This window comes from Suillus plorans (assembly GCF_016647745.1).
Source record: "Suillus plorans strain S12 chromosome Unknown HD556scaffold_98, whole genome shotgun sequence".
Lineage (NCBI taxonomy): Eukaryota > Fungi > Basidiomycota > Agaricomycetes > Boletales > Suillaceae > Suillus > Suillus plorans.
The window spans coordinates 101,831-115,351 of record NW_024537482.1 but is presented as its reverse complement, the minus strand read 5'-3'; the positions used below and the strand labels follow the sequence as shown (position 1 = coordinate 115,351).

At 48.1% G+C, this 13,521-nt stretch overlaps 5 protein-coding genes and 1 non-coding gene across 6 annotated transcripts; 4 read left to right on the top strand and 2 right to left on the bottom strand.

Moving 5' to 3' along the window:
* Positions 1-57: 57 nt before the first annotated feature.
* HD556DRAFT_1417414 (uncharacterized protein) lies at positions 58-1,780 on the top strand (the record flags this gene model as incomplete). Its single annotated transcript, XM_041304372.1, has 3 exons — positions 58-213; positions 271-918; positions 988-1,780. The coding sequence occupies exons 1-3, from the start codon at positions 121-123 to the stop codon at positions 1,777-1,779; spliced, it is 1,533 nt and encodes a 510-aa protein (XP_041153565.1). The 5' UTR covers positions 58-120.
* A 1,502-nt stretch (positions 1,781-3,282) lies between these two features.
* On the bottom strand, positions 3,283-5,280 carry HD556DRAFT_1068794 (uncharacterized protein). Its single transcript, XM_041296060.1, has 3 exons — positions 5,094-5,280; positions 4,355-5,020; positions 3,283-4,301 (listed from the first exon to the last, which is right to left on the bottom strand). Exons 1-3 carry the CDS (start codon positions 5,187-5,189, stop codon positions 3,510-3,512), a joined length of 1,554 nt encoding a protein of 517 aa, XP_041153564.1. The 5' UTR covers positions 5,190-5,280; the 3' UTR covers positions 3,283-3,509.
* A 24-nt stretch (positions 5,281-5,304) lies between these two features.
* Positions 5,305-7,725, top strand: HD556DRAFT_1417398 (DNA polymerase subunit Cdc27-domain-containing protein). Its single transcript, XM_041304371.1, has 10 exons — positions 5,305-5,381; positions 5,436-5,491; positions 5,542-5,741; positions 5,798-5,865; positions 5,914-6,012; positions 6,062-6,475; positions 6,533-6,770; positions 6,816-7,064; positions 7,119-7,283; positions 7,340-7,725. Exons 1-10 carry the CDS (start codon positions 5,322-5,324, stop codon positions 7,594-7,596), a joined length of 1,806 nt encoding a protein of 601 aa, XP_041153563.1. The 5' UTR covers positions 5,305-5,321; the 3' UTR covers positions 7,597-7,725.
* On the top strand, positions 7,705-7,777 carry HD556DRAFT_t119. Its single transcript has one exon. It is a non-coding gene; the product is annotated as a tRNA-Val (tRNA).
* Positions 7,778-7,796: 19 nt separating this feature from the next.
* HD556DRAFT_1417396 (PrpF protein) lies at positions 7,797-9,199 on the bottom strand. The gene has a single exon (XM_041304370.1). The coding sequence runs from the start codon at positions 9,132-9,134 to the stop codon at positions 7,944-7,946; it is 1,191 nt and encodes a 396-aa protein (XP_041153562.1). The 5' UTR covers positions 9,135-9,199; the 3' UTR covers positions 7,797-7,943.
* Positions 9,200-9,244: 45 nt separating this feature from the next.
* HD556DRAFT_1068492 (Lon protease C-terminal proteolytic domain-containing protein) lies at positions 9,245-13,232 on the top strand. Its single transcript, XM_041296059.1, has 8 exons — positions 9,245-10,284; positions 10,334-10,971; positions 11,021-11,487; positions 11,539-11,585; positions 11,643-11,881; positions 11,930-12,343; positions 12,399-12,666; positions 12,720-13,232. Exons 1-8 carry the CDS (start codon positions 9,393-9,395, stop codon positions 12,977-12,979), a joined length of 3,225 nt encoding a protein of 1,074 aa, XP_041153561.1. The 5' UTR covers positions 9,245-9,392; the 3' UTR covers positions 12,980-13,232.
* The last annotated feature ends 289 nt before the right edge of the window (positions 13,233-13,521 follow it).

The window sequence follows — 13,521 nt, the reverse complement described above, 5'->3', positions numbered from 1 at the left end:
CCTAAGCCTCAGGGGCGCTGACCCAATTGGAAATTTTACGCTGCTTATAATGTCTCACAACTTTTCAATGACCTCCCACTCACGGTTGACCGCTTTGTCAAGAGAAGATACCACGAAATAATGCCTAAATCACTATTCCTGTCCCTTTTTGAAGAACTCCGGGTTTACATTCTAGGCTTCCTTTCTTTCAGATATATCCTTTGTTGCGCATCCGTGGGTTGTTGTCGTCGTCCTAGATAGAATCTTATACTGACTCACTAGTTTTCACAGGTATGTAAGGCCCTTCGACAGACATACATGTCCTCTTCAGAGCTCCAGTACATTGTCGAACTCAGCGGCCAATGCTTGCTCCCCGTCTCCATCACGGGAGACCACACCCCTATTTCCGAGCGCTTACAACGCCTGAGGGACAAAGCCCACGCATGGCTCAAGTTTAATGTCTTCGCTTTCCAAACAGGCACCTTACCAATCCCGTTTCCTAACTTGAGATGCTCCACTGGTGAATATCTCTACTCGTGGATCCACCATAGCGACTTGGTCACCATCAGCCCAATACCATCCAAATATCCACAACAAACAATCGAACACGAGTGGTCACCAAAAACGTTGTGTCCATCAATATTTACTCAGAGAGTGAAGTACATATTGATGGACCCAGCACAAAATCTGTTCGGCATCATGTATATTGTTGACAACATGGCCTATCGCATTTACCTAACAACTCTGGATGATGGTCATGTCCACCCTCACGCTGCTGGACCAGCGCTGAACCTGGAGCTGTCCGTGTATGCATTTGATGTGAAGCTCAAGTGTTATGGGAGGCATATCGCTTTGTGGCGCGACTGTGAGACTTCGAGGTTTTTGCAGACGCCGTGGCATCTGCAAATTTGGGACTGGCAGCACTCAACAACATCCAGCGTGAGTCTTCAAGCTTGAGTCAGGAATGATTTGAATTGATGATTGATTTTGAATTTAGAGCGCCCTCAGCGGCAGCACATTCACCAGTGCCAGTTTTTGTTTTCTCGGAACGACAGATTGCTCGTTTTTGACCGAGAGTTGGAGCTGTATTCGATCGAGGATACGTCCAAGACACCGCGATTGCTGGCACGTTTCCAGTTGCCTTTCCCGTTGGTGAACTTGGAGAGTGATCATAGCTCACAGCCGAAGATGCAGACACAAGCCCAGTCGGTGTACACCTCAGACCCTAAACACAGACTGCTATGCGTTTACTCGTTAATTGATGATGTTCGAAAGATCTTTGTCATTTCCACGAAGATTTTCTTCGACATCGACCAAGCGGCGGTAAAACCATGGAGGTATAAACCATGGAGATATGGTATACCATGGCAGCATTGGGGCCCTGGACATGTTCGTGTTTTGAAGTATAAAGCAAGAAACAAAACCAAAATTCACCTCTGCGGGAATCGGGTTTTGCTGGTGGACAAGATAACGTCAAAGACACATGCGTATAAGTTGCGTATGATGGACTTCAGCCCGCTGGCTGTGGCGAATAGGCGGGGTCTAGGACGAGTGGTGAAAGAGCGATCGACCACCACGAGTGGCTCCTATTCCGAGTGGCCCGATCAATCATGGGACAATATCACCCATTGGCACTCGACGATTGAAAAGTCTATGCCTTACGTCGAGGTAGTATCAAGTAGGAAGATTGCCGGTGGTGGGTGGTTGCAGGATGTATGGATGGATGATGATAGGATTTATTTGGTATTTGTGACATCGTGTAGTAGAGACCGTAAGCTTCAGGTTATTGACATTTATTAGAGTGTTTGCTCACTGAGCTGCTATTTGACAACCTTTTGAGTCCGATGCTGGCTTCTGCAGAAGTTCTGCTGTTGGCGTGTCTGTGTCAATTATTCTCACGACTCATTACTTCCAGTCTTCCATGACATCTACGCGAGCCAACATCACACCTTTATAATCAGCTTGGGTGCGTGATGTGACTTCAGCATGAAGCTTAAGGTTTAGTCTATATAGAATCCACAAAGGGTGTCGTTCATACCACCAGCGGATACCTCCTTTGCGCGGCCCTTACTGTGAAATACATTTCCGATGCCCAGATGAAAAATTTCACTGCATGGCGGATATGGCGTCGGTTGGATTACTGGACATACCTGCATGTTTACGGACCACTCGCAAATGGAGTCATCATCACCGCTACTGGCGGAGTATGTAAAGAGCCATGGAAGAGGCATCCTCTATCCGTCATGATACCAGCGTGTAGCACGCCGAAGTTCCATTATCTTGTCAGATTTCTGACATGAGAATGAGTCGATTGACATTTTTTGTGTCTCTGTACGTGCGAGGTTTCAAACACATACACTTCGATCGAAAGAGTGCGGCTACCATGAGAAGTTCCTGGCGTTATGCTGTCTGCAGGTCAGTCAGATACTCGTTGCTGTCGTGTAGGTGCTTCTAGTGTTTATGACGTTGCGTTCTGCGACAAAATGAAGATACGGGATGAGAGGACGAAAAGAAGGATACATACCTGCGACGTTGGCTTTGTTGCACTTTTCAGTTCATTGCATCCGTTGATAATGGTTCAGCCAGCTGACCCATATACCCTGCAGGCTCAAAATCGCTATCCCAACCTCCAATGTCATGTATGACGTCCTCAGCAACTTTGGACCCAGAAAGGCCCTCGGCGACTTGGATAATCGCGGTCCTCGAGTACTTGAAGGAGGTCTGGACAATTTGGATTCCCATAACGTTACCCAGCGATGTATCGATTGCTATTGCCCCACCAACACTAGAAAAACTGAATGATCCCTGTGATCGCCACGAGCTCGGCAGAGGAATCTAAAACCGCACATTGCGTGTAATGAGATAGAACCTTTTGCCAGCTGCAAGCAGCGGCTCCACCTCATCACTTGACAGTATCCTACACGGTGCGCGGAAGAGCATGATATCTGACAAACGCAATTCATCCAGTTCTTTCGAGGGAAAATAAATTCTAGATGTCTCCGATCTCGTTCATTGCTGTCTGACATTGATACTGGAGAGTCACGGTGTACGAAGTATGCACTGTGACCTGCAAGCATACTCCCGCGAGGTCGCGGTTCTGGGGCATTTGGACTGGCAATCTTTGTCAGAAGAACGTCCTGCCCAACATATGCTACTAGTCAAATCAGCGGAGATCTCGACAGTTAGTACGTACAGCGATTCACCGAGTTCTGATGGATATTGTGAGCAGAGCATTCTGCAATTGCATAACGACCGTATATATTCACTTGAGTGAAAAGTCGAACCGAGGAAAGAGTTCCACAGCCAAGATGGCCAGCAAAACTTGGCATCGACAGGGCAACATTAGTTATAAGTGGTAGTCTGGACGTATGTGGGATTGGCCTCGAGAGTTATACTCTATGGCAACACATCCTTGAAACAAAGTCTCCTATAGTCAGATTTTTAGGCCTTGGTCGAATGAAGATGGTATCCTCGACCAATGATCTCCATAAGTACTTAGCTAATCATCGACTAGTTGATACCACACCGCTCTATAAGTCAGACTGGACGTCAATGACCTCAAGTCTGTCAATAAAGCTCGGTGATCTGGAGAACATATAAATCCCATCCTTGTCGATCCACATGCTCCTCAACAGTGAACCAGCACAATCGAACTTTCTGTCCGAAAATACGACTTGGACGTAAGGCAGGGATGTTGTCAAGCTCTCTCCAAATCCGAATTTACCGGCACTGATATACGCCGTGGACGGCTCTATCACCACTCGTCCTAGACCCCGCCTGTTTGTCACAGCTAGCGGGCTAAAGTCCAATAGTTGTAATATAAAGTGCGTGTTGTGCGTGCCGACAGGGAGTGTCTGCAAGACTCGGTTTCCGTTAATGTGAAATTTGAAACCAAATGAGTGCCGAAAGATACGAGTATTTGAGGGGCCCCAATGTTGCCATGGTATTGGCGTTGCTGCTGCCACTCCGTTGAGGTCGAAGAAAATCCTCGTGGAAATGATGAAGACTTGAGTACTATCTCGAGCAGAAGGCGCAATAAGGCATATGAGTCGATGCATAGGGTCTGAGGTGCACATCATCGCTTGGGCTTGCATATGCGGCTGTGAGCCATACCCAATATCATCTATCGGAGAGAGGCACCGTAACTCCAATGGGATGGGGATCAGGAAACATGCCAGTAATTCCGGCGGCTGGGACATGTCCTCGATTGAATAGAGATTCAAGTTATCGGTTATAACCAGCAATCGATTGTTCCCGAGGAAACAAAAATCAACTGCCAGTGGGCTGACGGATCCATTGAGTACTGCACCACTGAGGATGCTCTAAATTCAGAATTAACCGTCAAGTCTTTCAACTATTTCAAACCAAAGCTCACACCAGATGTTGTCGAGTATTTCCAGTCCCAAATCTGCAGCTGCCACACCTTGTCCAACGAAGTCCGATTTTTATTGTCCGACCAACGCGACAATGCGATATGCGTCCCAGAACCTTTGAGCCATCCAATTATCCTCCCATGGCGGTTTTCCGAGTCATCCGACAGAAACAGTCTCTCTCCGGCAGCCTGAGGGTGAACACCATCACCATCCAGGGCTCCAAGGTTAATATAGACTGTCTTGTTATCAACGACATAAGCGACAGCGATTAGGTTTTGTGCTGGATCCATCAACACATCAAGCTTGTGTGAGTGTGGAACCGAACACAACGTTCCTTGGAGCCAGTTTCGCCGGATTGACTGTTGTGAGGGCTTTGGAAGTACTGGAAAAATCGTGGCCGTATCATACAGTGCGTCCCACAAGCAGAAATGCCCACCAGCAACCAGTTTGTCTCGAGATAGCGGTGGCCTTGTTACGGGGATCATTTCGAGAGGGTGGATGTCAACCTTGAACCATGCGTGAGCTTTGTCTCTCAAAAGCTGCAGACGCTTAGAAATAGGTATGCTATTGTCCGTGTTGGAGATAACAAGCAACCGTTGTCCACTTATTTCAACGATATACTGAAGTTCGGAGGAGGACAAGTACGTCTGGCGAAGGGTCCTACATACCTGCAAGAGGATCATCAGAACATCAGTCTATCTAGATTATAGAACAACGATAACATGAATGATGGCGACCCACAGATGTACACCGAAGAATATCTCGGCAAGGAAGGAAACTCAGAATGTAAGACAAGATTTCTTCAGCAAGAGACAGGAATCCTGTTTGGGGCTTCATTTCGTTATACTAGTAACACTTGAAGGTGAAATAGTAAGGTACATGTGCCAAGAAGTTGGCTGGTTTCCGCAGAGGTTCTGTTAGCGCGCGTCCGTGTTAATTATTCTCACGACTCATTACTTCACGTCTTCCATGACATCCACACGAGCCAAAGACTTCCTCACTAAAGAACTGTTTATTAAGAAAAATGTGGTATGAGGGACGCGCACTCTGAACGTTGAACATCGACGTAATTATAATTGCCAGGTCACATTCCGGTCTTTGAGTCGCGAGCTCGGTATTCACGTCAATGACGCCAAAAAGTAAGGCACCCTGATAACTTCATATTGAACGGAGTGCTACATCTACACAGTGAGCTTGCCGCGTATCTAGTGGACACTGTAAACACCGACACGCCATCATTCGCAACGTACATGGTCTCTGGTCAAATCTCTCCACTGCACACCAATGGAAGCCTGCTTGATGCAATGGACGTCACTCGCGATGATGACAATGCACACCAATCTGTAATGCGCTCGAAGATAGTTTTGGTAGACTGCAATGGTCTGCAAGGTCGTGTTATTTCCTCTTCTACGCGTCTTGACGCTAACGAGAGCGGTGTGCCACAGATGCGAAAGCTCAATTCACCCATATTCATTCCGTTCATATATACAGCTTGTCACCCTCAGTCTTACGCGTAGGTGCTTCATGAAAGGGCACACAAAACAAACTCATGTTTGTGCAGGATGCTGGCTTGATTTGCCAACCGACCGCCAGTGTCCGGAATGCAGACACAAAGGGCAGCCCCGCGCTCAATGGGAAGATAATCAGTGCACACGTGAAGGTCTTTATCGCATATTTTGGTTCATCTTCACCATCTCACAAAGACACAGATCAGGAATGGACTGCCCAAAAATGTCTCTGCAGCATCATCATCAAAGACAACGTTAGATGCGCGAAAGCCAGTCATGCCCCAGCCACATATTTTACCGCAAAAATTAGAGCAGACGACAGACAAGGGTAAGCGGAACGAAGTGTCAAAGGACAATGTGCATGCAAAACCACTTGCTACGACAAAAGAGCAACCCAAGCCGACTGGTAAACTAGATTGGAGCAAAGGCAAGAGTAAGGAGCAGGAGATCACATCAGGATCACGCGTCAAGGATAAGGCCAAGCTTCAATCTAGACAAGATACTAAGATTTCGTCGTCTTCGGCAAAATTGGCTGATAAATCGTCGGGTAATAGTGATATGGGTTTGCAATCGATGAAGAAGCATATCTCAAAGGTACCTGCAGTCGAACCAAAGGTACGTCAGTAATAATATTTCTAGGGAGGTCTATAATCAATCGTTACTTGACTCCAGCGAACTATTAAGCGTAAATCGCCTGATCCATCAGACTCGGATGTAGATGTCGAACACAAGCCAACGCCCAAAGACGGGAGGGCGATGCCTTCCGCAATGAATCATGCAAGGGTGAAAAGAGGTGTCGTAGTGTCGGATGACGAGGATGAGGAAGTCCCGAGCAAGCTACACAAAAATATCACTCGGTCCACTTCAGACTCTGAGAGGAGTCTTGCGGCAATGATGGATATTGACGATGGTCCGTTGTCAGACTATTCCTGATGTTATGCTAATCAGCCAGCAGACCAAGTTGTCAGGGCGTCCCGCTTGTCCTCTCATCGCCCTGATGTTGAGGTAGACGATACTGGTGACGAGGTCAACCAAACTGATGTGGACGCTCTGATATCTAGTCTCGGCGAGGAAGAGGAGGAGGACGTCAAGCCCCAAGCTAAGAAGAGGAAAACTAAGAAACTAATCCCCGTCGGGCGCAATGGTTTGAAGAAACGTCGCATCTTAAAAAGTCGCACCACCACCGATGCCAAAGGCTACATGCGTATGCTCACAATTCCCAAATGATAAATGTGCTATTCTCATGATGTTTTTTCAGAAACGGAGGATTACTCTTCGTATGAATCCGTCAGCGAAGAGGAAGCCGTGCCCGAGGAACCGAAAAAGAGGAAATCAAGGAAAGTGGTCCCCGTCGGACGCAACGGTTTGAAGAAACGTCGTGCCATGAAAAATCGCACTACCACTGATGCCAAAGGCTATACCCGTATGGTTATCATCCCAAAGTGATAAGCGCACCATTTCTCATCAGATTTTTTCCAGATACAGAAGAATACTCCTCGTATGAATCTGTCAGTGAAGATGAAGCTGTGGAAGTTGCGCGTGATGATGCGAAGAAGACCAAAAGTAAGAAAAAGGCAGAATCGAAGTCGAAGGATGAGGCGGGGGACAAGCCGGTACAGGCTAATTCAAAGATCAAGGAGACGAACTCCTTACGCGAGACTAAAACCAAGGGTGGGAAGGCACCGAAACGTGGCGGTCTTTTAAATTTCTTTGGACCTGACAAGTCAAAGAAATAGAGGTCAGTTTACACTAGGGAGCAGGCGATGATGTAGTCATGATTTTGGTTAATTCAGTTAGGATACAAGTCCTTACCTCATTTTGTCAAGGTGGGGACACGCAACAACGGTTCAGTGGTCTAATGGTTATGATTTCTGTCTCACACACAGAAGGTTCTGAGTTCGATCCTCAGCTGAACCACTTTTTGCAGTTGCTGGGTACGCTGAGGTACGTAGCAAGATATCTTAGGAGCATCGAAAGCGAACCATTAACTTGGTGATGACGGTATGGCACTCCTATGCAACTTGGCATACGTACGGATAAACATAAACCGTAAGCTCCTATGCTCTCCTCTTAATATTTACATTTACCACCAGACAACCCCCTTCATGATTCTCCTTCCCGTTCTAACTACTTTCGCTTTCAAGACTTCACCATCTGCTGCGAAATCTGCTCCCACTTCTACGATGCCGCTCGGATGTTTGATTCTGATGAACTCGCTCTTCTCCACCTTCCCGAGCCGCATTGACTTGGTTAAATCCCAGGCCAGCGTACCCTCAACTTTCGCAGCAACACCAAGACACAAACCGACTGTCATGGGTACGGCTTTATGCAATACGCCCATCGAGAAGGCATGAATACCAATATCATGATCTTGGTCACATGACGGCGACAGGACTGCAATTTTTGGCTGGGCTTGCATGTTAGGATCAAGGCCCATCTTAATTGCACCTGCCCGTCTGATGGACTCCATCAATTCCCGCAGTTCAGGGGTTGAGAAATCAATGAGGGATGAGGGGCGAAGAACGCGACACAAGTCTGTATATGTTACAAACACCGTGGGGTTCGTTGCGTCGACGAGTGAGACTGGGATTTCTTGGTCAAGTGTGTTCACGGAGTCAAGTGGCTTCGCTGTCGGAAGTAGTTCACCGGTTCGTGCACCTGCTGGAGAGATAAATTCGAGGGTTATCTGTGAAGCCTTTCCCGGGACCCCTGCCATCGTGGTTTGAGGTAGGTCTAGCTTTGGCTGTAGGCCATCGCCAGCCAAGGTTACAGGAAATGTAATGTCAATTGTTTTATTTGTATTCGTGTTATGAACTCGAATGGTAGTGGTGGTTCCGGATAGAGCAGAAGGATCTCGGGAACAGAATCCTTCGTCCATGGCGAATACACCAATCATACTGGAAAGGTTTCCACAGTTCCCAGAGAGGTCGATAGTGGTATCACGGATTCCCACTTGAACAAAAGTGTACTCGGCATCAATGCCTTGCGCCTGCTGTTCCGCAGAGGCTGAGCCGACGACGCATATCTTGGACAGGCTTGATATACCGCCGCCCATGCCATTGATCTGGAGACCATTGGCTGTATCTGGGGAGCCCATAATACCCAGGAAGATGGGGTCCCATTGTGATTGATCTTCTGGAAGATGAGCCCTGTTCAGAAATACGCCTTTCGATGTTCCTCCACGGAGGAAGGTAGCTGGAATGGGGTTGGGAGTGGTGAATGTCCTGTGCAGGTGGTGCGACTTTGGTGCAATGCGAACAATAGAGGGCAGCATATCCACAAGACGTGGCACTAGTAAGACTTGACAAGCAGGTCACGACCAAGTTGTGAAGATCCCATATTTAAAGGTTGTACTGATCTATTAATCCGGCCCGAATCTAATACATGCAGACCACGTGAGTACTTTATGCTGACTAATCTGTTTGATGTGACGAATTTCAATCAACCTATACTGAACTAACCCGCACACTCATTTTTCTTTCGTAGGAGCGGCTGGATTCACTTTAATTAGTGAGAAGGAATTGGCCTCCCAATGGTTTTTGCAGGTAGCCTTAGGGCGAATAGCGCGTCTTGCACTCAACAATTACGCTCAAGTCTCACCCGAGCATTGCACACGACCGGCGTTCCACGATCGTCACAGCGATTGGGTACTCAGATAGCTGCCAGGTTAGCTAACTCAAGACATTTTTCGACATCTCTGGTTACCCCTGCTCGCTCATCTCCCCTTCTATCCTCTCCACGCTGGTCAGGCAATAATAAAACCACCCCTCCAGCACCATCAGAACCCAGTGAGAATGACGCGGCAGAATCGAGTAGCAATTCTGTGAAGCTTGACGGTGCAGATGACGAAAGTCCAGCAGGTTCATCTTCCCAGTCATCAACCCCACCGTCTTCTTCCTCTAGCGGAGATAGTAGCGATGGTTCTGATCCACCACCACCATCTTCACAGCCGACACCTACTCCCAGCTCAATAGCTAAACAGTCCGTACCAGAAGTCTATCCCCAGGTTCTTGCTCTCCCCATTGCACGACGTCCTCTCTTTCCCGGTTTTTACAAGGCTGTCGTCGTTCGCAATCCAGCTGTCGTCGCTGCTATCAAGGAGATGATGAAGCGAGGTCAACCCTATCTTGGCGCTTTCTTACTAAAGGACGAGCATACGGATAGCGATGTCATTACGGATATTAATTCGGTTCATCCGGTCGGTGTCTTTGCTCAGATTACAAGCGTGTTTGCTGCGAACAATGGTGCTGGTGATGACAAGGAGGAGGGTCTCACTGCTGTTTTGTATCCACACCGTAGAATCAAGATAACGGAACTAATCAAGGCTGGTGAAAATCCTAGTACTGCTAAAGTGCAGGAAGAGACGCAAACGGTTACCCCTCCTCCCACGCCTACTGAAGGTGACGTCGCGAAGATACCACAAGGTATGTTTCTCACAACTCATGGCAACAAATAATTCAGTGTCCCTCTCAGGTCCTGTCCAGACCTCATTCCTACACAAGCATGCTATCTCCATCGTTCAAGTAGACAATCTCGTAACACAACCATACAACAAAGACGACCAGTACATTCGTGCCTTTATGTCTGAGATCGTTTCCGTCTTCAAGGACATCGCCCAGCTTAACCCTCTCTTCCGCGATCAAATTACCAACTTCTCTATCAACCAGGTTGCGTCCAATGTCTTTGACGAGCCCGACAAGCTCGCAGACTTTGCGGCTGCTGTATCCTCTGGTGAGGTTGGAGAACTTCAAGACGTGCTCGAGAGTCTCGTCGTCGACGACCGTCTCCGCAAGGCCCTCCTTGTTCTCAAGAAAGAGCTTATCAATGCTCAGCTCCAGAGCAAACTCTCACGTGACGTCGATAGCAAGATTGCAAAGCGTCAACGCGAGTACTACCTGATGGAGCAGCTCAAAGGGATCAAAAAGGAACTCGGTATGGAATCAGATGGGAAGGACAAGCTCATTGAAAAATTCAAGGAGCGTGCCGCCTCGTTAAAGATGCCAGAGGGCGTCCGGAAGGTCTTTGACGAGGAACTCAACAAATTGATGGGACTTGAACCTGCTGCTTCAGAGGCGAATGTGACGCGCAATTACCTTGAATGGCTTACTCAAGTGCGCATTTCGTCAACTTTCATTTTTGGTACTGACACCTGCGTTACAGATACCATGGGGCCAGCATACACCCGAAAACTTCTCCATCACACATGCTCAGAAAGTTCTCGATGAAGACCATTATGGCCTCAAAGATGTTAAAGACCGCATACTGGAGTTCCTTGCAGTGGGTAAGCTTCGGGGAACAGTCCAAGGCAAAATCATCTGCCTTGTTGGGCCTCCTGGCGTTGGCAAGACATCTATCGGCAAATCGATTGCCCGTGCGCTTAACAGACAATTCTTCCGCTTCTCGGTTGGTGGTTTGACGGATGTAGCAGAGATCAAGGGCCATCGGAGGACATATGTCGGTGCGCTTCCTGGAAAGATCATCCAGGCGCTAAAGAGGGTAGGCACCGAGAACCCGTTGGTCTTGATTGATGAAGTGGATAAGATCGGGAGAGGCATCAATGGGGATCCTGCTAGCGCGCTGCTTGAGATGTTGGACCCTGAACAAAACAACGGATTCTTGGATCACTAGTGAGTGGTTTTCCATCACTTCACTTCATGACGTATATTCATCCTTCTTAGCATGGATGTTCCCGTCGATTTGTCACGCGTTCTGTTCGTCTGCACAGGTGAGTAGTCTAGAGGACATGCTGTGTTGCTCGTACTTGCCCTAATACATCTTTCAGCCAACAACCTGGACACGATCCCAGCACCTCTCCTCGACCGCATGGAAGTCCTTGAAGTCAGCGGTTATGTCTCAGAGGAGAAATGTGTTATCGCCGAAAAGTACCTCGGACCACAGGCAAAGGAAGCGTCAGGTTTGAAGGACACCGACATTGTCCTCGAGCCTTCCGCTGTCGATGTGCTCATCAAGTATTACTGCCGAGAAAGCGGTGTGCGGAATCTGAAGAAGCATATTGACAAGGTGGGGATTGTGCCAGTATACTATGTGCATAGCTCACGGCTGCTGTAGATCTACCGGAAGGCTGCGCTGAAACTCATCCTCGACCTTGGTGAAACTGTCTTCCCTGAACCAGTCTCAGCTGCCTCTACCAGTGCACCTGTCCCGTCGAGTGCTGCTGATCCTCCGTCCAAGACCGTCGAGTCTCAAGAACCACCTGCCAACGAGCCCAATACGGTCATATTGGAGGAGAGTACAAGCAATGAATCTGGCGACCGCAAAACTGTGACGACACAGGAGCGCAAGCCACTACAGATTCCTGATGACATTCACGTCCGCATCACGCCAGAGAACCTGAAAGACTATGTTGGTCCACCTGTCTATCACAAAGACAGGATGTACGTGTCTCCTCCACCTCCAGGTGTCAGCACTGGTCTTGGATACTTGGGCAACGGGTCGGGCGCTGTCATGCCCGTTGAGGCTACTGTCTGTCCATTCTCTACGCTCGGATGCAAATTATACTTATGGTTCTTCTTCGCAGAGCATGCCTGGTAAGGGTGGATTGCAGCTGACTGGTAAACTCGGCGAAGTTATCCGCGAGAGTGCGCAGATTGGGCTCAGTTGGGTCAAGGCACACGCATACGAGCTTGGCATCACTAAGACGCCCGAGGAACAATTCCTCACGGACCGTGATATCCATGTCCACATGCCCGAGGGTAGTATTGGAAAAGAAGGTCCCAGTGCTGGGACTGCTATCTTATCGGCCTTTGTTTCTCTCTTTACCAAGACGAAGATCCATCCAGACATCGGTACGTTGTACCGTTAGATCTTGTTTTCAGTGACTCACCTTTTTGTTCATCAGCCATGACTGGCGAGATATCACTCGTCGGCCAAGTGCTTCCTGTCGGCGGTCTCAAGGAGAAGATCTTAGCTGCTCATCGCGCAGGTATAAAGACGATTCTAGCCCCCGCAGCGAACCGCTCTGACATCGAAGAGAACGTCCCGGAGAGTGTCAAGACAGGAATCCGCTTCGTATATGTCGAAGACGTACGGGAAGTCCTGCACGAAGTTTTCCGAGGTCAAGATATTGTTGAGCGGTGGAAGGATACGTTATCGTTATAGTTTTGGTTCTCTACTGCATCATTACTTATTCTATTTCGTTCGATCGATCGACGAGAGGCCGATTGCTCGCTTTTCTATCTGATCGCGCACTTGCATATCTAGACTTACTTTCACTTAACTGCACAGTATCCTGCAATGGCTGTATTTTACACAATAAACCCAACTCATGATCTCATGGCACGGTTGAAGTGGTTGTGTACGCTTGTTTTGCGGTGCACTTGACCAACTTTTGCAGAACCGAACATGTGTTCATCGAAACTTCATCCCACACTTCTGACATTAGCCCGGTATCACTCGTTGATTGAAGCATGCTGCACACCTTATCTTCTACGCGTTAGCATCTACTTTCTCATGTAACTCCGAGGGAACATACATTTGTCTGTTCAAGTGATGTCATGTGCGCCGCCGCAGGGGAAGTGTGCTGTAACTGTGCGTCCCCGTATATTTTTCTCCATAGTAGTGATGATAAAAATTTTGGTGCCATCCGCGACAGGAACCACAGATTGTGCTAGAGCGACTTGTTACTCCTCTTACTGATACGA